Source organism: Musa acuminata, chromosome BXJ2-6 (genome assembly GCF_036884655.1).
Source record: "Musa acuminata AAA Group cultivar baxijiao chromosome BXJ2-6, Cavendish_Baxijiao_AAA, whole genome shotgun sequence".
NCBI lineage: Eukaryota > Viridiplantae > Streptophyta > Magnoliopsida > Zingiberales > Musaceae > Musa > Musa acuminata.
In genome coordinates, this window is record NC_088343.1 from 38716120 (window position 1) to 38738453 (window position 22334).

Sequence of the window (22334 nt, forward strand, 5' to 3'; positions counted from 1 at the left end):
CTACAACTCCGCCTACTCGGTCGTCCTCCATCCTCGAACAAGAGAACCCTGTCGACAGCACACCGCTCGAGGCTTGAGAACCAGAGAGAAGGGGCTGATCCATGGGATTCGTATCAGCAGGCAGCATTCGGCCAACGTTTGCGATCGAAGCTTGAGACGTCGATGACAGAAGAGAGAGAACACGATAGGAGTGCAGAACTCGGGTCGATCCACCGCATTGGTCCATTGTTGTGAGGCAGAAGGCAGCTTCGCCTTCTTCGTAGCCGTGGGAGAAGGATGGAGGGAAACGCTGTTCCCGTGCATCTTTCTCGGCACTAGCAGACTCCAAGAGCGACGTGAGAGGATACATAGAGAACCCGCTCGCTGCATGCAAAGTTCGAGCCATTAGAAGACTCCAAGAGCCTGTATGGAGCTCCATCACTGGTTGATGATGCTCTGTTTTATATGCTCAGTGAGGCATCAGCTTAGAAATAGTCATCACATGTGCGGTTGAAGGAAAGGGAGACGAGCGATGAAAAGATGAAACCTGGTGGAAGTGGAAGCAGGCAAGCAGAAGCAGTGGATGCTTCTTCTGATCGAGGCTTTCTCCTGCGCCGGTTGTGTCCGTCCAAGCGTTTCCGACAGCTTCGTTTCACCTCATCGAACTCCACCAGCGGGTGAAACCTGCAGGCATCATTCATCTCACCATTCACTATCATCAACAAGAGAGAGAGAGAGAGAAAGAGAGAGAGATTATATATTAGTTCTTATAATTAATTATTTTTAGTATTTTGATCCCTATATTTATAAAATAAAAAATAAAATAAAATAAAAATATTATTTAATAATATTTTAGTATATAAGTATTTAAGTATTAAATATTACAAAAATATAAGCATAAGCTGCTAACTAATCAGATTGACGAAGCAAATGCAGGGCCGCGTGGCGGAATGTCATTGGTCGCCGTGCCGCTTTACCTGCTGCACTGCTGACAGAAGCGCCGCTCCACGCCGCCCACCATCACCACCGGAGTCTTGGAGTGGAGCTCGCAGACCTTGTGGCGCCGGTGATACTCCCTGCAGTTGCTCAGATCGGACCTGCATCCGTCGACCAAGCACCAAACCCGGTTCCGGCTCGCCGTGCTCGGCGGTTGCGCCCTCTTCCGCGCCCCCGAGGACGAAACCTCCATTTTCGCTCTCTCCGACGCCACGTGCGCGGCCTCGTTCGTTAGTGCACCCACTTCCCAACAGGAAGCAAACAGCCTTTCGTTCCGCGAAGGAGACCAAAGCACGGGTCGGAGTTGCAGAAAGGCCTCGAACGTGTTGAGAGAAGCAGTGAGAGAGGGGAAGCCAAGCAAAAAGCTCATGAAGAGAAGCAGCTCGAAGAGGGCTTATGTAGCGCTTCCAAACATCCAACTGCTCACATCGAATCCGACAGGAACGGAGAAACTAATATCATATGATCTCGACGTTTCATCTAATCCAATTATTAAGTAAATAAATAACCTGATAATAAACGTGATAGAAAGATCAAAATCTATCTTCCTTTTGGAAAATACGATGCTTTCTTTCCCGGGAAGTAATGTCGAAAAGGACGGTTATGATTTGGTCTCGTTCGACAAAGATTGCTCCGAATTTATGATATCTATGTGGAAATGTAACACGGAACAGCTAGTGATTCTGTCGTGTTTAACAATCATCATTAAATTCTAATCATGGAATTAAAGTAGTAGTAGTAGTAGTATGCTGATCATATATCAAATCCATCCACTTGTAAAGCAAAAGACTGTTTCAATTTATCATTGATGATAAGATCTTGAGATTAAATATCATTTAGGTTAATTATAGATTACTCATATAATTAGTTATTTTTAATATTTTATTCTTTATATTTTTAAAAATTATATTGAGATCCTTGTACTTATTAAAATAAAATATTTAATCTTGTTTCTTCATATGTTGTTTTAATTTTATTAATGAAAATATCATATGATTTATCATTGATCACGTATTGATTTTATCTTACTATGATTTATCACTGATCAGTAAAATTAACAATGTAAGAAAAAAAAGGGAATACGAAGCCAAATGGAAACCACCACTTCCTTCTCCCCCAAAGGCATGGCATGAAACAAAGTGGTGACCTCCCCTCCCTTTCTGCGGAGGCGATGCCGGTGGTGAGAATGATGGGGAATGAACTGATATTGTTTCTTCACTTTTAGCAGCAGCATTTCATGTGGCCTTCGTGCACTTCTTCAACCGAGGCAATGCTGGTGGTGAGAATGAATGATGGGGAATGAACTGGTATTTTTGTCTTCTTCTTCACTTTTGGCAGCATTCTTTCATGTGGCACATTTTCAAGCACACTATTGTATCCCTTCATAACTTCTTTCTCGTACTTGCGGACATCAAAATTTAAGGTATTCATATGCAGTTTAAAGGATGGTAGATAGGAGAGATTTAAGGTACGGAAGAGGCCACAACAAGGGAACAAATCTAGCAAGGTCACTTTTAGGATTCACAGAAAATGTGATTGATAAGAGACCACACCCTGGAAGTGCATATTACAACAAAATGGCCAACATGTCATAAAATTTCAAAACCAAGAACTGCATGCCATATTAACATGGAGAAGTAACTTATATTTCATCATGAAACCACAAGGCCAGTCTAGCAGGACAGCGGAAATGACAAGCTCAATGTAGCACGGATTCATAAATCTCCATATTGTTCTGATCATCATCACAGATTGGTAGGAAGGGGGAGCCACCACCCATGTGATGGGAAGATTCATAAATCTTTCATAAACCTTTCACTGTGTCATGAAGGTTTGATATCTTGCATTATTAATGTTGAATCACTACATGGCATCAGAACTAATTAAAGTACATATGAAATATCAAAGCAGAACTAAAACCTGAAAAATTTTGGGTAAGTCAGCTCGTGGCTTGCCTCTGTAAAGCAAGAAATAAATCAAACTTAGGGTGTTGGTTCTGAAAACAAAAGGCTTATGTTCACTATTACGTAAGAAATTTCGTCATCTTGATCACAAAGGGAAAGTGCAATATTAGTTTCTGAAAGAAATGGCAGGCAGAGAAATATGACATCCCAAAGTTATTTTCAACTTACCGTGGTTTGTAAAGTCTTTTGGCTTGCTTCGAAGTACTGATTGGGGTGGTTTATCCCACTATCACATGAGGCAGCATGGACAGCCTCAAAGGTCAATGTACAAGCTACCTGATAATGTTCACATTATCAATTAAAGAAGTTTCAGGTGAACAGAACGTAAGAAATCAAGATATCACCAGATTGAGCTCACGATTTCCAATTTGAATACCTGATAATGCCGGCTCCGTACTTTATCCAATATATCATCTAATGAACGTCCACCAACCCCCATTTTACCAAGAGCAGCCCTCAAGTTTTCCTCGCTGTTAAAAAGAGAATGACAGTTACAGACAACTATGATGGAGAAACAAAAGATTTGCAACATATGCACAATACTCTTCTGTGCGGCTCGGATACTTTCACAGTGTATTGTGTGCATTACAGAGTTATAATAAATATACACCAAGAAGTAAAGCACATCAGACTTTTGATTAAACAAGTCAACCAACCTACACTCGTATGATTCACATGCTATTGCTGTTTCAAGTAGAGATATCAATATGTTGTGTTTTTAATAAGGTTCCTCTCCAGTTCACCATCTGAGAAGTCCAGCTACGAAAATATAGTTACATGGCAAAAGGTGTCGAATTATATTATTATGAGAACCTTCTATCCCTTGTATATATCTTTAATCAGGGGAACAGTATGCATAATATTCTTATTCTATACTAGCTAACTTTGTCAAACTATCGAGGACAATCGGCCAATATCCATATGATATTAGTTCTTTTCTCTTACCTTTGCCTTTTTCATGTGGGGGACCAAAATCATGCCATTACCTATTTAGGCATGCAGAAGATCTACTGTTTAGGTACTAATATTTAAAACAATCATAAACTTCTATTTTATCCATAAAGTAACCAAGCCATATCCATACAAAAGCTGCATCTAATAATACATATTATATACATCAAAGCGAGAACATTTTTGATGAAGCTATGATGCCATCTAAAGGACTTGGACAATAACAGCTAAATACTAGATGGTGCAGATCAAATAAGTCAAGCATGAAACTCACCTGAAATGCCGGTAAGGACAACCATGGTGATCACCAACACTAGGAGTTGAAGAAATAATTTTGTGACAGGCGTAAGGTGTATAATCCTGATAGAATTAGATAACATGAAAGCAAAATCAGCCATTTGCCAATTCTAAAGATATTTATTAAGCAGGGTAGCGTACTGTTCTTTTTCCTTCTTTTCCATAGTTGTGGCGTATGCTGTATGAATATTCCTTGTCAAATCGCTCAGCACCAACCTGTGTCAATATGTAACAACTAATGTCAGCAGAAGATATAAGAAATGAACCTACAAAGTGTGGTGCAACTTATCTAAATGCATAAATTTCAATTTTAATGTCTTCTTAGTGTTCAAAGCAGGAGATTTAAGCACTTATATGGCCAGAAAATCTTACTAAATGAATGATCTTTCAACAACAGAAAAGCACAAACTCAGCTAACCTAATTCTTTTCACTCAAAATAGGGGTTATCTTAAATAATGTTTAAACTCAGGCAAATCAAATTGCCTTTCCAAACAACCTAGACTATATAAAACCTATAAACAGCAAGAGTACAAGATAAATCAATTGCTATACAATTGAATTGATGCATCTCTACGATGTCCTACCTAATTTTCTAGCCGAAAAATACAAAAAGAGGGATCTTTCCCACATCAGAGTGCAACATGGTTTAATTTAGGGGAAAAAAAGGAGGGGGAAGTAGAAATCTCATAATTCAAGCATGCTCCATCGTATTTGAGAATACTTGTGATAGATTTATCCATCTAAACTGCGGAAGATAAAACCTAAAGTAAAATCACAAACTCAGAAAACAATTTAATGCAGAAAAACCTTCTGAGAAAACTCTGATTTCCAGAATGCAAGAGCATCTTCCAATTTTAAGCCTACAGCCTGCAAAGGGAAAAAAAAACAATTTGACATATTAGCAAGTTACCAGAAAACCTGAGAATTATCATTTCAACCTAAATCATAACAAGAAGGTCAACAAGAACTTATATGGCAAATCATGTACTTTTTTCTATAAGTACACAGATCTCATCTGATCAGTGAGATCAGAATCAATAAAAAACCAAAAAGAAAACAATGTAAAAGAGTAAATAAATAGAAACATATTAAATACAAAAATGAAATTTGAGAAAATAGTGATGCTATTATATGCTCAAATTTTATTAGATATTTCATAAAATATCTATTTTTCTAAAAGGAAACAAAATTCAAATGTAAAGAAGTATTAAAAAATAAAATAAAAATAAAAATAGAGAATATTTTAGTACAATATGGTTGCTATGCGCTTCTCAAAAGATGTAAATCATATCATAGAAAGATTTCAATAAAGTAAATGACGGTTATATATGTTTAGAAAATGAAAATTCATTTACATGTAGTTTCGAAAGTGATAAAACTTATTGTATCTCTGATGTTTCTCTAATCACCACATGTATTAACTGTCAGATAATGTAGAACATACCAGTGGACAAGTGAAATATGACAACATTATAGTAAAAAAGAATACCTTAAGGAAAAGGCCAAGTTGCATTCTTCCTCCATGTTTTAAATGGTGATTTTCTCTTAACTGCAGGCACAAAACCATATATAAGTCCAGCTGTTAAGATTATAATAGATATTCAATTAGTTAAGATTCATACATATAAAGATCTACTACCTTATCAAACAAATGGCGCATACAAAGAGGAAAAGAACTGCTAGCTAACTGGTCAATGTCCTTCAAAGATATCTCAGAAAATTCTTTTGGCTGTGATAAATACTCCAATAATCAGCTAAATCAAATTACTTTTGGATGACTAAACAAAATAGTAGAACGAAAGTCTAACCTGAGAGTAGTCAGGCCCTAGGTAACCTGTGCTGAGAGCTTCGACAATCTAACATCGGCAAAGATACTATTAAGCAATGGTGATCTTTGAAGTACAAGATTTTTGCTGAACCTGAAAAATAAGACATAAATGATAGCAGTTAAATTAAATATATACTCACAGGAGTCAACCTGTTCTTCTCTTTGTCTCTGATGGTAGAGGTCCATTTTCTGCTTGAAATCACATGATAGTTATGAAGGTTAGAAGTCACGACGTATCTTGACATTTGAAAAGAGCCAATGATGTAAAACTAATTCTATGCAGAAAAGAGAAATGATGTTACACAGAAATAAAATCGTATTCAAAAGTTGTTTATTGGGAATGTTTGAAGCCAAATCAATTAAAATGTGCAACACTATTCTTGCCATGCAATATATTGATGAAAAGCCACAAATGAAATTTAGTTCCTACAAGCTCTTAAAGCACTTCTGTACCATTTCATGTTCAATAAAATATTTACATTGACAAGTCCGTCTTTCATGTTGTATAAATATCAGAACTCAAACTTCCCTCTCTCAATGGTTATGTCTTTTTTTCCCTTATCTTGGAATATTCATGAAAAATGCAACCATCAGGGGCTGAATCCAATCTCTGATTTAATTACTGGTTTTGGATAAAGAAAACCAGTTCTATTGATAACATATTGGATCTACAAGCTTTTATAGAATAGAAGCAGTTCACTGTGGTTCTATAAGGAATAGCGGTATTGCTAAAAATAAACAATTATAAGTGTACCAGTTGCAGGACACCAAAATCATCAGAATACTTAAATCCGAAATCAAAGGACCATTTTACCTGTTGGTTAGGACAAGGGCCTTGGAGAGATTGCTCCGGAATTGAGTAGCAACAAGTGACACAACCTGAAGAAATGATTACAACCAATTTTAGGATAACAATCATAGGTTTTTGGAGTTCGAATTAGTTGATGTCGAATCCAATATGGACCTGATTCATGGCAACATAAGCAAAACCTTTAAGCATGAATACCCTACGACCAGCAACAAGTTCTGGAACTTCTTCAAACGGTACCTACATGTAGATTCGAGTTAGTGAAATCAAGGCTAGAATATACTTCCCGGAAAAGCTGATACTGAAAGAAATGTGGAGCTAGCGTACCTTGAAGAAGAGGGTTTCAGCTGCAAATCATAGAACAAGATGTCAGACTAGTTAACAGAACAAAGATAAACCTTTAAATGGCTAAGCTATTGTACATACGTGTTAGATCCAAAAGGGAAACATATAAACAGTTAATTAGTTTTTCTCTGAATTAATGATTGCAAATTCCATTGAGCAATTCAATTGCAACACAAGCATTTCAAAACAGGAGTCATCAAAGTCTAATATTATTCATCCATATGCACCTACTTAATTATAACATGCCAAATATCTGATCAGTAGCAGGCTTATACCATTTGAGGATGGACCAGTGGAACGTGCAACTTGATTTAACTTATCCTTCACAGTCTGCAAAGTTGAAAAAAACATTCTTTTTCAAATAAAGACCAACATTCTCTCTAGAAAAAAGTTTTCAGAAAATACATCCCAAATTGGATAGTTAACAATTGAAATTGGAGTACAACATTAATTTGTCTGCTTTGACAACATAAGAGCACAAACAATTTAGTATCACTGATGCAAACATACCTCAAATTCTGCATGACTTATTGCTTTATAGGGTAGCTGAAACTCAGACATGAGCAACCTCTACAAAGCAACAGAAGAAAATTTAGGCACAATGAAACAGATAATATTTTAAAGCTCTCAGTCTATTAAAAAAAATCTAGAGTCTACCTGCGATTCAGGGCTTTCAAGCCGGAAACGGTAACGAAAAAGAGAAGTCTCCATGGAAAGAAACCATTTCCTCAAATCCTCCCTAGATTTCAGAGAGGGGAAATGATGTAAACGCTATTCAGGAAGACTAAATCCACGAACAAACAAAATCATAGCAATTAGAACGTACGTTCTACAGTACACGAGACGAAGCACAAAGTGTGATATAATGTCTTTGTTCATCTCCTCCGATGTATCTTGAAGCCTCATATGTGCCCTCCAAAGTTCACTAACCTAGTTTTTTGTTGGAAAATATATTAAAATTTTGAAGAATAAATAGACAAATCACGTAAAAAGTCTCACAAAAGTTACCAATTTCTCCATCTCGTCGGGCTTTTTCCCACGGGACAAGCCATCCGAAATCCCCTGCAGGACTGCACCGAAACAATTCAAGAATATACAATCAGTTACCATCAAACCCAATGGATTCACAATATCCCCAGAAACTCCGCACACAAGAAAACCCTAGAAATGGGGAAAGGTGGGGTTTTGATGGTACCACGAAGTCGATCTATGGCGTAGAGCTCGAAATCTTCCAGCCGAACCTCGAGTGCCGGAGCGGAGCGGTAGAGAGAGAGGGCCGGCACAACGGCGACATCAGCCGGTTTCCTCTGGGATCGTACGATCTCCATCGCCTTGCAACTCTTCGAACCAAGAAAGAGAAGCGACGCATTTTATTTACTGAGGAAATATTTGGCGGGAAACGCTTCACGCCGGTCCGATTGGGCCGAGTGAACCCGGACCGGGAGGAACCGATTCAAACGCGTTCTCTTATCCATGTCCGGTTGGCCCGATTTCATTGATGGAGCGGGTCGGTTTATTATCCGGTTTTATCATTCTTGGCAACATCCGATTCTGTTTGTCCGGTTTTACGGTCCTCATGGTCAGCAAAGGAGACACAATCTTCGTTTGTCAACTACATCTATTGGGCCCCCAACAGTTAGAATATAACTTGATAAGTCATTAATATCGTTCATTAGTGAGTCGGACGGATTGATTCACTATCGAAGGTGCAAATCTCTTCTGATATCTCCTCCTTACTGATACATGGTACTAACGTGATGAGCCAACATGGGAGGCCTATCAACGAGATGGCTCATCGAAGGTGTCATGGCTTAGAAACGAAGAGGTCGGATAGAAGAATAGGGATATTCCCTGTTGCGGAGTCATCTCTTTGCGAACAGGTGATCCTCAGGCCACGAGGTCGCCTTTAGGCAGCATGATCATCTTTTGGTCGCTAGTGATCCTACACAATAGGTCTATGCCGGAGACTTCCCAACTCAACCCTTCAAATACTTAAGTTAGTGAAAGACGAAGGGGGAGGAAAAAACAGTATGAGCTGTGTAAATGAGAGAGTAGAAAGTAAAGAGGCTATTATCTACTCCCCCCCATGTAAGTTGTTAATTACTGTCGACATTTCAGGCGACTGGTTTATTTGCTCTAGATGACACAAGTCAACTCTTCTAATTTTGCACCACGCAGGGACACCTTTGTACAATCCCAAGTAGCATGATTATAATTATGCATCATTTCCAAGTTTGCTACATCGTCATGCACATATGTGTTATGTCATCTCTTAAGATGCCACTTTGATTCCGAGATGAGTGTTGTTGCGAGGGTGATACCAAAACATTCCCTATCATAATCAAAGGACTTCTAACATAAGTCAAACAACAAATAAGTCGAGCTAGATCTCTCCCTATCACTAATCAATTCGGTTAATTACCATTTAAAAAATTAATAAAAATTTGACCAGCATTTTATATGTAAAATTTATTATATGAGATTTTGAATTCTTAATTTGAAAATTCAATTGATATTTTTTCCTATTAATTTCCTCTTCCATAAAGAAAATTTTATACTTGATCAAAAAGGTATCATCCCATTCACAAATTACATGATGCTTACAATCAGCCTTTAAATTAAATGAAGATCACGATCAACCTTAATATCGTGTATGATTAAGATCGATGGTCATCATATGATCAACTTACATATTATAATGGACGGTGGAGACTGCTCCCATGACGGCATTAAACGGTCATGACTTTCACACATACATATACTGATGCTTCCATATACAGTACAAAATAAAAATATTTTGCATGAGCACCCATTCACAAGTAGCTAAGTGCATGCTTTAATCTTGCTATCACGACTAAAACCGACGAAATCGCAAGCAAAAAAGCAAAGGAAGCACAGTGAGATCCCTCTGTAGCCAAGAAGGACAAGATGCCACATTCAGTGCCTTCACCCACCATCTCTTTTTCTTCTTACAAGCCTTTGAAGGTTGCAAGACCAACTCGGTTTAATTTAAAACAGCCACACAGAGCCACCAATTCTCGAACAAAATTGTGGCCGATACAATAATATGAACCAGAATAAGCCTGAACTAATCGATCAGAAGAGCAGTGGTATGAAGCAAAGGCAGGTGGCAACCGACAAAATGGGGCGCAGAGGAGAAGCTGTAGATGTATCGATATTAGGCTCTGTTGAACCAAACCCCGGAGGACTCAGCCCACCAATACCACCACCTGTGCCGCTAAAGGTGGGTGCCGTCGGTGGGGTAAAGGTCGTGACTGGTGAATTAGAGGGAGTATTAGTGTTTGGTGTACTTGTTGAGCCTCCTGCTGTGCTGCAATCCAGAAACCCATAGTTGTAAGCCAATATGGTTATATCCTGATGATGCATCAAATGAAAGAGATAAGCATGCTTGGGCTTGTGAAACATTGATTAAAAGAAATTTTTTTGTTTTCTTTTGAAACCATGCATTCATGTAAATAATAAACATCAAGCACAGACTCCTAGTTCATATGACTTTCCCTTTCTTCCCCTAAACTGAAGTTAATTGATGGAGAATGCACTCAGAAGAAGTAGTGGCTCTGCCATTTGTGGATTTTACAACACGGAGAAATTACATTACTATTATGTTTTAGGTAGAAAGGATACAGATCTTACATGGAAAGAGTCCCTGATGTCCAATCTTAAGTAATAGTAAGTTCTTTGTTTTCTTTTGAAACCATAAATTCGTCTAAGGAACGAGCATGATCAGACTCCTGGATCACGACTTCCCTTTTCTCCTCCAAATTAAATCGACAAGAATGCACTCAAGTAGTGGTTGTCATTTGTTGACTTGACAGCACAGACATGTATTAGTTGTTTGGCATCCGAAATGGTTGTGTTAACTTCAAGATACAGAGGGAAAATGAAGAGGTCAAAGCACTATAAATTAGATTACTGACTTCTTGTCAAATTGTGATATTGCTCATTTCTAAGTTGTCGACTGATACTTGTGTTTGGACATAGCCTGACAATGCAGCGTTCTGATTTCATTAAAATGATTGATTTTCACATTTATGTTTTCTTAAATCAAATAGCATGTGATTCAATCCCTCTCCGATTTATCCTTCCCGGCTACTGCAAGAGGCTTCATAAGTCTAGAAGTTTTTCCTTTACACTACTCTTACACCTCCAGAAGTTACCCTGAAAATCTAAAAGATCATCCAATGATCTAAGGACCTTGAAATACAATTGAATCACAAATCCAGGCGTAACAGTAGGTGATGGACCTGACCCTGATCCTAGAACATCAATCAGACAATTATATCATGTCCTCCTATCATCCCAAGAACCTTGCAAAACTATTTTCAGCCGAAAACCCGCTATGCAGCTATGTCCAATAGGATTGGAACAGCAAGTGTTGTCCACTATAACATCAAAATGGGACTAGTAGCATTTTGTAACAAGGCAAAATTATTACTCTACATGACCAAATCCAAGTCTTTAACCATACGGTGCATCAAACAATGATTTTATCGCACATACATAACATTGGAGGTGTTATTACGTAGGGTTCGCTATGACGTGAATATGAATTTGACAAACTCATGGATAAAAAATGAGGATTCATATTCAAAGTTCCAGATTTAGTTCAGTTCAGATATTGGATTCTGTAAAAATTTGTTGACTATAGATCAAGGATGCATGGTTGAACTGATAAACATATTCGATCCTAAAATGATGCTCAAGCAATCTCATGACAAAAAGAAAATTAGACAATCATGAGAGGGTGTGAACATAAACATATGTCCAAATGTAATCTAAGAAGGTCCATATATATAAAGCTTAACATTCTCGAAACATGGATATGATTAGCAATCAGGCATAATAATGCTGTGTAAATTACAATGGTGTACACAAAAAAATAACATCAAATCTAAGATAATTCTTTATCTTCTTCCAACCAGAATTCAATTGCTTCAGGATAAAAAAACAAGCATCACGTACCTTGCAGATGAAGGATATGTGCAGGACCCGTAACCTGAAGCAAATTAAGAGATCAAACAAGTTAATCATCATCACCTAAATGTCCATATTGCTTTCAATTTACCTGAATGTCCATATTAACTATGCTCGATCACAGGAAATGAAAATATAATCCGTTTATATTTGGGGAGCGGGAACAAATCACCACAGCGTGCGGCCACACGCGAAACCGCCACAACTCAAGTTACCTAGACACTGCGTTCCAGCTGTGACACAGATCTGAATACCCCTCGGTCGTCAATGTTCGTGCAACCTCTGATCCGACGGTGCAAAACAAATTCCAAGCTACACGGAGGAACGAGAGAGGAGAGAGGAGAGAGGAGAGAAGAGAGAGGAGAGCACTGACTGGGGTCGGTGACGGTGACGGTGGCGGTGCCACTGAAGTCGCAGGCGCCGGGGGCGGCGTTGGAGCGCTGGTAGTAGCCGTTGAAGGCGTAGGAGGCGTGAGAGGGCAGCGTGTTGGGGAGGTAGCAGGTCCCGCTGGGCTGCACCGGCGCACAGTCCGCTAGCCCGGACCCACACGCGTAGTCCAGCGCCGCCTGCAGCGCCGTCGCGCCCGCCCCGTTCCGCGCTATGCACCACGTCGGCGCTCCCCTCGCCCCTCCTATCATCCCCACCACCGTCGCCGCCACCAATACCACCACCCCCGCCATTCTTATCCTCACCGCCCGTCCCTTCACCCCCTCCGTCAAAAAGAGAGAAGAGTATCACTGACGAAAGAAGTCGGCGAGAGAACGAGAGAGACAGAGCGTTTCACTTTGCGTTCTTTTTCTCGTGGTTCTTTTTCGAGATCGAAGATGCTCATGATGCCTCCCGATTCGTGCATTATAAATCAGACGGTGAACATCGCCTCTTCGCAGCTTTGAAGGGCGCGGTGGCAGTATACGTACGACAAATAGTTACGTCCCCAAGTTTTACCTGTTACGAAACCAGGATGGGTCAAAAGGTGGGCCCACGACGGCCACGTAGCGTTTGAAAGAAGCCAAAATTAAGAGGGGAATAAAGATTAAAGGAATTCAATGTCAATAAATTAAAAGAAGCCACTGTTTGAGAGAAACAACGGAAATAGAGATGCTCTGAACATGTAAAACTGGCAAGTGTCGATCATACCAAGAGGAAGCAAATGAACATCCAATGTAAGGGGCATTAAATGTTCCCCATCAGGATAGATAACCAAAAATTATTGGATGAAGCATATTTAAGTAGGCAATTCTTGTTTGCCACAAAATAGATGCATCTTCGGGTGGTAAAATATTACTGACAACAAAATGTACATCTCCAGGAATGGAAGCTGGATACCATGGAGAGCTTCCTCTTCCTGAGGGTAAAGAATCCTCCGATGCTTGAACAGTAATTGCTATGATTCTTCGTCATCATTTTCATCACCAGCAGTTGCATGCTGAGATTCTGACAGTGATATTCGTCTGGACACTCCTGAGCTGCCATTTGCAGCAGTTTCCAATGGCAATGTCAAAACAGAAGGCTCCGGCAAAATGCTCGATAGATGCCAAGCAGTTGGAACTTCGGCCATGGAGGATGCCGAAAGGCCATATGTGTAAGTCCTAATGGGATGGTCATATTTGCAGTTTGGACCAAATTTGCAGATTCCATAGCGAGAATAAAAATCACACAATGGCTCTCCCTGTTCGATATTATAAAGAAAAATCTTAGAATTCTTGGTTATTTCATAAAAAGGACAAAAATGAATAATATAACATGAAGCAAAACTGTCCTTCCAAGAAATAGGAAGTGGAACACTGAGTATTTACATAGAAATGATTTGTATTCTTCATATATGTATATTATTTCCTAAAATCCAATATTTAAGTTCATTGCTAACTAATACAACTACTACTCAGAAACTTGATCTTATACTCCACTGAGCCAGCTCGAAATCTCAAGAACTAAAAATTATGCCTTCCATCTCTCAATATAATATAATAGTGATAAATCAAGCGAAAAATTTAGCGAGAGATCCATAATTTCTTTTTAGCAGAAAGAGGGATGAAATCTCATTCCAAGTGAATGTTTTGGAGTTGAATTTCAAAAAATATAAAACAAAAAAGAGAGCATCAGTTCCTCCCCACTAATCTTAGGGAGCATGGTTGTAGGTGAGAAAGAAATATTAACAAACCTTGTTGTTAATGACTTAAGTTTGCTAAAGGAAAATACTTTGGCAATTATTTTTGTAGGGCTAATATATGTATATGAAGAAGGGATTAAAATGAAAACCGGTTAAGTATTTATCATGCATCTACAGATTGCATTCATCAAAAGTTCCCCCATCCATTAGTCGAAAGAAAAATATAAGGGTGAAAGCAACATTGACAGATGACAGGATAGTGAATTATTTATTGTTCATTTTACTTCACGTGTTAATTTTCCAAAGAATTCTAGATCCAATTATCGAAAGTTTAAACTCATCGTTGCATCTAAGATGAATGTTTCCAGAAAAAGGGAAAGAGGATTCTCGACGTAACTATGTTTTCCTTTGAACAAGTCTAGAGTTGCCTCTATGATCTCTAATTTAAGAATGATCTACCTGCAAAAGCATAAGTATCCAATTGCCAAGGTGATGGGATTTTGTTGTATGCATGTGTGTTTAAATCATGTAGTGTGCCAGGTAGAGTTCAGTTTAATCAAAACTAGTTATTGTATACATACAAAAAAAAGGTGAGATTTCTAGCAGGAACTCACATTTAAGTATCATGTTATAGAGTTCTCATCTTCTTCTAGGCCATAAAGAAATATTTGGTAGAAGCACAACCCTTGGTACAAATATTGACTAACTAACCTTGCAGACATAACATAATATATCATGTCTAAAATTAGTAGCAACTCCATAACATGTTTAATCTAGCTTCAAAAACCATGTTGTTGGTGTGCCTAAATATCTTTCTCCTGATAAAGTTAGCATCGTTTCTTTCTCTCTTTGTGACATGAAGTTTGTTCCCATGAGACTGTCTCCATATTGTCGAGGTACTTATATCAAATATTGTTACCATGAATCCAACCCTTGATACTGAGGTCATATTGGAGTGATCTTAACATGACATCAATTAGTTGCCTAAAAGATCCGTCAAATAGCATGCTACATCTAAATTAGAAAGCACAATTAATATACTCCTTAGTAGACTAGTCAGCATACGATCTCAAAACCTGTTAATAGTTGATCTGATGCATCTTAAAAAAGTAAATTAAGTTCTTCTATGGTGCAGAAGAGGTTATAACTTAGGAAGGCCAATGCATCCAAGAGATCGCAATAAAGTTTTAACAATTCATCTAGTTCACCAAAACCCTACTCTTTATCTTCTGATGAGCCCCTCAGAGCCATAAAAAATAATCCAAAATCAACTTGTTTTAGATGAATAATGTATTAGATTGTTTGTCATTGTGTTTTAGGTGGAAATTAGGTGTCTTCTTAGGAAGTGTTTTATCCAGGAATTCTCTCAAATATCCATAAGTACTCACAAAAGCTTCTGGTGATTGATGGATCACACATGATAATATGCTAAAAAGGTGATTTCTTAACATAATCATCCCCTTAGATATAATAAAAAAATGCTTTATCATTTACAGCTAGACGCTATATCCTTCAATACATAAAAAAACTAATAATTCCTACATATATGTTAATATCTCAAACAAAACCACTTATACCAGAAAACTAAATTCAATGGAAAGGGACTGCAAGCAGTGTAAGGTGCAAAACTGATCCTAAACATGATAGACTGTTCACTGAAGGAGTATGGAAAAAAGGTAGATTGGATGAATAACTTACTGGACGTAGTGGGAGGCCCAATGGACTTAGCACACAATTTGGAACTGGAACTAGTCTCTCCCTAGGATGATGAAACTTGCAGACTGCACCAAACTTACAGTCTCCAGTCTTCATGTAGAACTGGCATTCAGGTTGACCAGGCCTCTCAGGAAATATGTTCTCTCTGGGGACTGCATACATGCCCACAGGAACAGGACCTGGTCGATAAGACGGAAATTTCCCATGAGCTCCAGTACTTGTCTCACCTTGCTGCGGGGCACTATAAAACTGAGCAGTCCCTATTGTTTGCTGACTCTCTGGTGATGATCCCAGCTGTCCCTGCAAGTCTATCAATTAGTGATCATGATGGGAATGCAAAGTGCCAAATATACAGCTCTCTCATGCAAGATGCCAAATAAATCAGAATATCTAAGATGAATATGTGAGAATGCAAGTAAGTCCCACGTTCTGCCAAGCACAAGTAGCAATTATGACATATCCCAAACTAGTTAGAGCTAAAATCAGCAAAATGACTTAGTATGATAAACAATTTCTTCTATTAATTCCGTGTACCTCATCTCATAATCAATTTCTTCTACTAATTCCAAGTACCTCATTTTAAAGTAGTAGCAAAAGTATGCGAACTTGAATATTGTGTTCCAGGGGAACAGGACACAGAGAACCAAACAAGGATAGAGCTAGATGAAGTGGATATATCTTATCAGGAGACTGGTGTCTCAGATATGCTTAGCATTTATTGGTTTTATACTTCTCTTGCATAGTTCAAAGAAAAAGTCTTATGAAAAAGCTTAATGGTTGTAAATGATCCTACTTGAACACAAGAATAAGATGACATAAGTACAAATCTATTATAAAACTGCATAACTTTTGTACCCAAGAAAGAATTAACTACTAAAGTATGTTCAATGAGCTTCTCCATGTCTAGTTTCTTTACATACATGGGAAATTCATAAAAGAAAATTCAAAACCACAAAAAATTTGAAAGAAAACAAAGTGTTCAAGTTGCATATTAGAATCCACAGAAAATAATCAGAAAAAGATCTAATGCTTGAACTATTATGACTGAAAGTCAATAGAAGCAAAAAAGAAACATTTAACAATTAACATAACTTACAGAGTAAGAAGTCCAACCAGGAACTTGGACCACACCCTGAGGAAGAATTAACTGAGCATAACTTGAAGAAGCTTGCCATTGAGGGCTTGGAATGAAAGAAGACCTCGATAAGGTCCAGTTTGTCATCTCCGCTGGATAAGTTTGCTGACTGGGGGTTGTTGGAGAATGTGCAGAAGGATAAACAGGAGATCCATGTAGAGCAAGTACCGCATTAGATGGCTGTGGATGGTGAAATTTACATGTACTCCCGAACTTACACTCACCGGTTCTTAAATAATATGCACATTCCTTCTCATTCTATGATACAAAATTGTTAACTGTCAGGAATTTGTCCAATTAACAAAAAGGAAGTTGAAAAGGCAAAAATAGGCAAATATATGATGTATATTTAGTCATTTAATCATCAGTACTACTTGATACTAACAAATCCTGCCATATCAGAGAAAAAAAAAAACAAGCAGAGCAAGCACAAACCGGTCGTAGCGGGTAGCCTAAGATATTTAATTGAACTTGTTCAGAAATTCCAGCCTTCTCCCTAGGGTGGTGGAACTTGCATGTAGCTCCAAATTTGCATGTTCCTGTTTTCAAGTAGTACTGAAAATGTATAGAAAGTAAGTGTTATAGAGACACTAGGCTAGCAGATGATGGAACAACAAAAGAAACTAAAATTTCCTTCTTATTAAGACAGTAATTTTCCTTGTAAGAGAGAAGATTAGTTCATTAATCCATAACTTCATTCAAAAAGAAAATGAGAAAACCTTCTAAAAAAACAAATATAATAGCAGACAACAAAACAAGGATAGCAGAAGGTAAGACAACTAAAAAATCCAAACAAGAATAATTGTTTCCAGTGAAGAGATGATAAGATGCAGGCTGTTCACTTGTTTCTCAATATAATAAGTTTGTTAACTGTTGTTTCCTCAACACTGACCAGAACAAAATTACCTATGTTCCTTTTTATGTGACTTGCAGATATTTGCAATCCAAATCTATGCTTTAGGTGTTGGCATCGTCAAGTATTTTATTTAGAATCCTAGAGCTAGTGTCCCAGTGGGATAAGTAATCCTAATACAACAAGGAGTTCTCATGAGGGAAAGAAACATAATTATGATTTGGTTTTTCTATAAATATCTCATGTATCTCTAGATTTTTGTGCGGAAGAGCAAGATGTGAAGAATATTTTTGGTGCTCCTAGGTTTCTCTTTAGGGTATCTAGAGAGGATACTCCCTATGGTTTTTAGAGAAGGTGAGAAAATGGTGCAAATTCTTCACGGTTTATGTGAGAGGATCTACAAGGAAATCTATGCCTGGTTAGGGATAACTCAAGGTCTTGTGATTGATCTCACATAGTAAAGAATTTGGTTTTCTCTATGGATGTAGGCAGGGATTTGCTGAAACACGTTTATCTTACGCGTCGGCTTTTTTGTATGCTTTTGATTGTTGATCTTTGAATGTTTTCTTTTGGTTTTGAAATTCTTCTCTCCCTCCCCAACACAAAGTAGAGTTGGTCTGTATAGCAAGAAGATGCAAATGACCCTCATTACCTAAAGGTGTTGACCATAGAACTAACTGTCCGAAAAAAAGATACAAGTGACTGACTCCAAATGGCAACCAATAATAGGCAGTGAGATGAACATAAAGAAACTTTGTGGTGAATACCTCATAAGAAAAACAAGAAACAAGGTATCCAGATGAACATTTTAGAATTGAGCAGCTTTCAAGAACAAGACAATGCAAAAATATGTCAAGTACAGGTGAAAATGTACAGACATTTCAATATATTGTCCATAGTTATTTTCTTCGGAAATTAAATACATGAAACCCAATCAAAGTAGGAACCCGTTTCATATTAGTTGTCAAGATCAACAAAGAAAACAATACAACCTGACACCAATCATTGCTTTTTGGCATTACAACTTCACTTACACTGGATGCAGTAAAATGCATAAAGGTGCAAAAAGATATAAAATCTCTTAATGTGATAAACAAAGAATCACCTGACATTCAGGTTGGCCTACTCGTTCAGGATACCCTCCTCTGATACTTGTAGCAGCAACAGCCTGAGATTTGACATGACCTAATAAAAATCATCAAGTCTGCGAACTCTATTTAGGGGCATCCAGAAACATGTAAAAGCAGTTTTAGCAGAAAATGAAGCAACAAAATGGAGAAAATAAGTTTTTCAGGGAACTGTGATTAGCTAAAACAATAATTGCCTAATGCAAATCATGAAACACGCAGATGGATGCAGCAACTCTTCCACGAGTAAGAAGTCCAAGTTTCAAAGTAGACAAAAAAATAGGTAGAAGACAAACATGCATAGCTAGGTGCATCAAAAAGGAACTATTGTATCTTCTCAAAGTAAAAGTAAATATACCAAGGTAGTGCATCTAGGTTAAAGTTGAAAAAAGGAAAATCTTTCTAAAGACAGATTTATCTGGTCAGTAGATCTCATACAACAAGAAGGATCAAAAGCTAAACTGTATATATCATTACAACTAAACCGCTTAGAAAGTGCAGCAGATACCAAAGGAAATTAGGTATAAACTGGTATCAAAATCACATGAGCTAGCCTAAATTTTGTAACAACTCTTAAGCAAAGGAACTATTTTGAATAAATACAGCCTCACTTAAAATAGAATTTCTAAATAGAGTAGAAGTTATTTATATAGCATGCTTTATATAATAAGGGCATCTAATTACTAACAAAAAGTCATAGTTCTATTGGGGCATAAATGCCATTAAATGTAACCCAAAAGCACAAGCATCTTAAGAATTCAAAACTAGAAAACATCAGTGGTAAACAGAAGACATCAAATTACGTACAGCCTATCCCAATTTTTTACTTTAAAGTAATAAGTAAGTTTATCTATCAACTTAATGCTATTCTTGGGAAACGAACGAGCAGTTGAAATGGAAGAATAATTATGCTTCCATATCAAATTGCAGAATCCAATAGAGATCATCTCATGGGCACTTCCATTACCAGCATCCTGTTTGGAGGATGATTAAATTTGCAAGTCATCCCGAATCTACAAAGGCCGGTCCTGATGTAATAAGCACAATCTGGCTCCCCTGGCCGTTCAGGATAGGGACCAGATTCCATTGAGTCACTTCCTCTCCAGTTCCTTTTCCACATTGTTCCTGCCACGTTATAAAAGGTGCCAGATTTTAGAGCCTTCCAACGCTTGATAGCAGCTCAGAAGATAGGATGAGGAAAAAATTGCTGACAGTAGAAAGCTGCACAATGGACAAATATAGAGAAAAACAACAGAGCTGAAATCATTACGATTCCTACAATAGAACAGTTGTCAGAGATAAGACAAAAACAATAATACTCGAGGAAAAAAGTGTCACCTCGATGGCATAGATAAACCTGGCATTTCCAACTTTCATCAATTAATTGACTCCCAATACCATGGTCAAGCAATATGTACGCTATTAAAAAGAAAAGGCTAGTTTTTACGGATGTCATTACTCTGAGTCGCCAGATCGTCAACATAAAACAGGAACATAACAATAAGCTATAGATTTCAAATAAACGTCAGGATGATCCTATCGCATAAATTCAAAATCATATGCACATATATCTATATTTTAAATATAAAAGCCAAAATGGAAGCAGCATAAGTCATCAAATAGGAGTAGCCTCGATCAAACAGAGCAACTTCTCATTAGAAAAAGCTTTCCTATGTGGTGAAATCAAAATGTTCAAAATTTAAACCTAACAACGATTCACTTCACGAATCCTCTCGCGAAACGAAATTTCTAATGGGGAGAGCAAGAAACTCCAACGTTTCACTTCACCAACCCTCTCGCGAAACGAAATTTCTAAAGGGAAAAGCAAGAAACTCCAAAGGATCAGAACGGGATTTCCATATCCACGATTAAAATTCTAGCTTTCACATAGCTCTTTAAAACGACACAAACGTACGACTAGTGGCAGAATTGCTACAGTGACCCAAGAAGAAAGAAACCCTAGCCCAAACCTTCATCAATAGCCGGATGCGACGACAGCGACGATGGCCACTCTGTTACGACCCTGGCGGAGCTCCGCAACTTCGGCCCGGCCCCCCTCGTACTCCATCGGCCACCGTCATCATCGGACCTTCGCTGCCGGAGCTCTCATTCCCAACGCCGACACATCTCAAACTCCGGCACCGGCATCGGCGACTACAGAAATCGCCGAGGATGAGACCGAAAAGGGGGCTCCAAAGCGTAAGCAAATTCGAGAGGCCGAAGAGGTGAAGGAGGACAAGGGGGAGCGCTCTACACTCCACAGACGAGATGAATAAGAACCAGCCATCCGATTCCCCCCTTTCTTTCTCTTTTCACCCCCCGCGCGATCCAACGGGCGAAAGCAATCGACTTAACGGACCCGCGAAGTAAACCGTAACCACCGACGCTGCTCCCATCACAGCTCCTCCCATCGCATGTATCCATCTGTCCGTCTATTTTTCCCAGGCAAATGATCAGAACCGCTGAATCAATGCAGCGTGTGACTGCGAGCGGATGTACCTGCGCGCATGGTTACATGTGACAATTTAACAGTCAAATTAATTACAAGTAATTCCACCGGTCCCATAACGCGTCATTATGTGACGTAAGCTCCATTACAATGATCTGCGGAGAATTAATATCCTTGATAAGCAATGATACGATCCGTCCGATAAAACATATGACGGTAAGATGAGAATGTAGAGACGAGGACGATTTGGGTTAAGTACGGTCCGCGAGGGAGCGGAACAAAGCCGGGGAAGTGGGGTCGGTGGGGAGCGTGAGCAAGAGAACCGGGAGGGAAAGCGGGAGGAATGACCGGTGACCGGTCCGCAGCGCCACTAAAGGGTGACGGCCCACCGGTGCGCTCTTCGGCACGACTATTCCTGTGGTCATCGGCATAATCACCGTTCGCATTATCTTGATCCATATGAACGGTGAGATGGAGGATGCTCACAGGACTAATTCTGCGAGAGATCCACACGGGAAAGTGGGTCACGCAAAGCGGTCCCGCGGAGGGGAGGTATGGGTTCACAGCCGAAAGAACGGGCGTGGGAGCGCCACGTGTGGGTTCGGGCACGAGTCGGTGGACTCTTTGGCGCACTTTTTCTCCGCTGTTTTTACGGGATCCGTAACGCAGCCATCCACGTCGCCGCCAACCATGCGCGGCCCTTTATAGATGCAGAAACGGGACCCAGGGCTCGGGTCCCAGTGGCGTAAGGCCATAAGGGGCGGTGGGTGCCTCGGTGGG

General features: G+C 38.9%; 3 protein-coding genes across 7 annotated transcripts; all 3 read right to left on the minus strand.

Moving 5' to 3' along the window:
- Positions 1–2533: 2533 nt before the first annotated feature.
- Positions 2534–8509, minus strand: LOC135615502 (probable DNA primase large subunit). The gene is made up of 19 exons (XM_065114105.1): positions 8365–8509; positions 8178–8239; positions 7996–8099; positions 7827–7908; positions 7680–7739; positions 7445–7499; positions 7152–7171; positions 6981–7064; positions 6831–6895; positions 6157–6205; positions 5997–6044; positions 5828–5917; positions 5678–5737; positions 4996–5055; positions 4329–4403; positions 4165–4250; positions 3316–3409; positions 3108–3215; positions 2534–2932 (listed from the first exon to the last, which is right to left on the minus strand). Exons 1-19 carry the CDS (start codon positions 8495–8497, stop codon positions 2915–2917), a joined length of 1353 nt encoding a protein of 450 aa, XP_064970177.1. The 5' UTR covers positions 8498–8509; the 3' UTR covers positions 2534–2914.
- A 1318-nt stretch (positions 8510–9827) lies between these two features.
- Positions 9828–13116, minus strand: LOC135615503 (PLASMODESMATA CALLOSE-BINDING PROTEIN 3-like). Its single transcript, XM_065114112.1, has 3 exons — positions 12538–13116; positions 12153–12186; positions 9828–10500 (listed from the first exon to the last, which is right to left on the minus strand). The coding sequence occupies exons 1-3, from the start codon at positions 12842–12844 to the stop codon at positions 10266–10268; spliced, it is 576 nt and encodes a 191-aa protein (XP_064970184.1). The 5' UTR covers positions 12845–13116; the 3' UTR covers positions 9828–10265.
- A 152-nt stretch (positions 13117–13268) lies between these two features.
- Positions 13269–21392, minus strand: LOC135580977 (zinc finger CCCH domain-containing protein ZFN-like). Of its 5 annotated transcripts, none has more exons than XM_065114107.1 (7): positions 21076–21392; positions 20073–20230; positions 19084–19146; positions 17561–17680; positions 17087–17383; positions 15973–16284; positions 13269–13833 (listed from the first exon to the last, which is right to left on the minus strand). In XM_065114107.1, exons 2-7 carry the CDS (start codon positions 20223–20225, stop codon positions 13549–13551), a joined length of 1230 nt encoding a protein of 409 aa, XP_064970179.1. In that variant the 5' UTR covers positions 20226–20230; positions 21076–21392; the 3' UTR covers positions 13269–13548. The 5 variants fall into 5 exon arrangements, with proteins under 5 accessions (XP_064970179.1, XP_064970178.1, XP_064970180.1 ...); XM_065114106.1 differs by having other exon boundaries at positions 15973–16290; positions 21076–21391; XM_065114108.1 differs by lacking the exon at positions 21076–21392 and having other exon boundaries at positions 15973–16290; positions 17561–17664; positions 19084–19163; positions 20073–20211.
- Between the last annotated feature and the right edge of the window lie 942 nt (positions 21393–22334).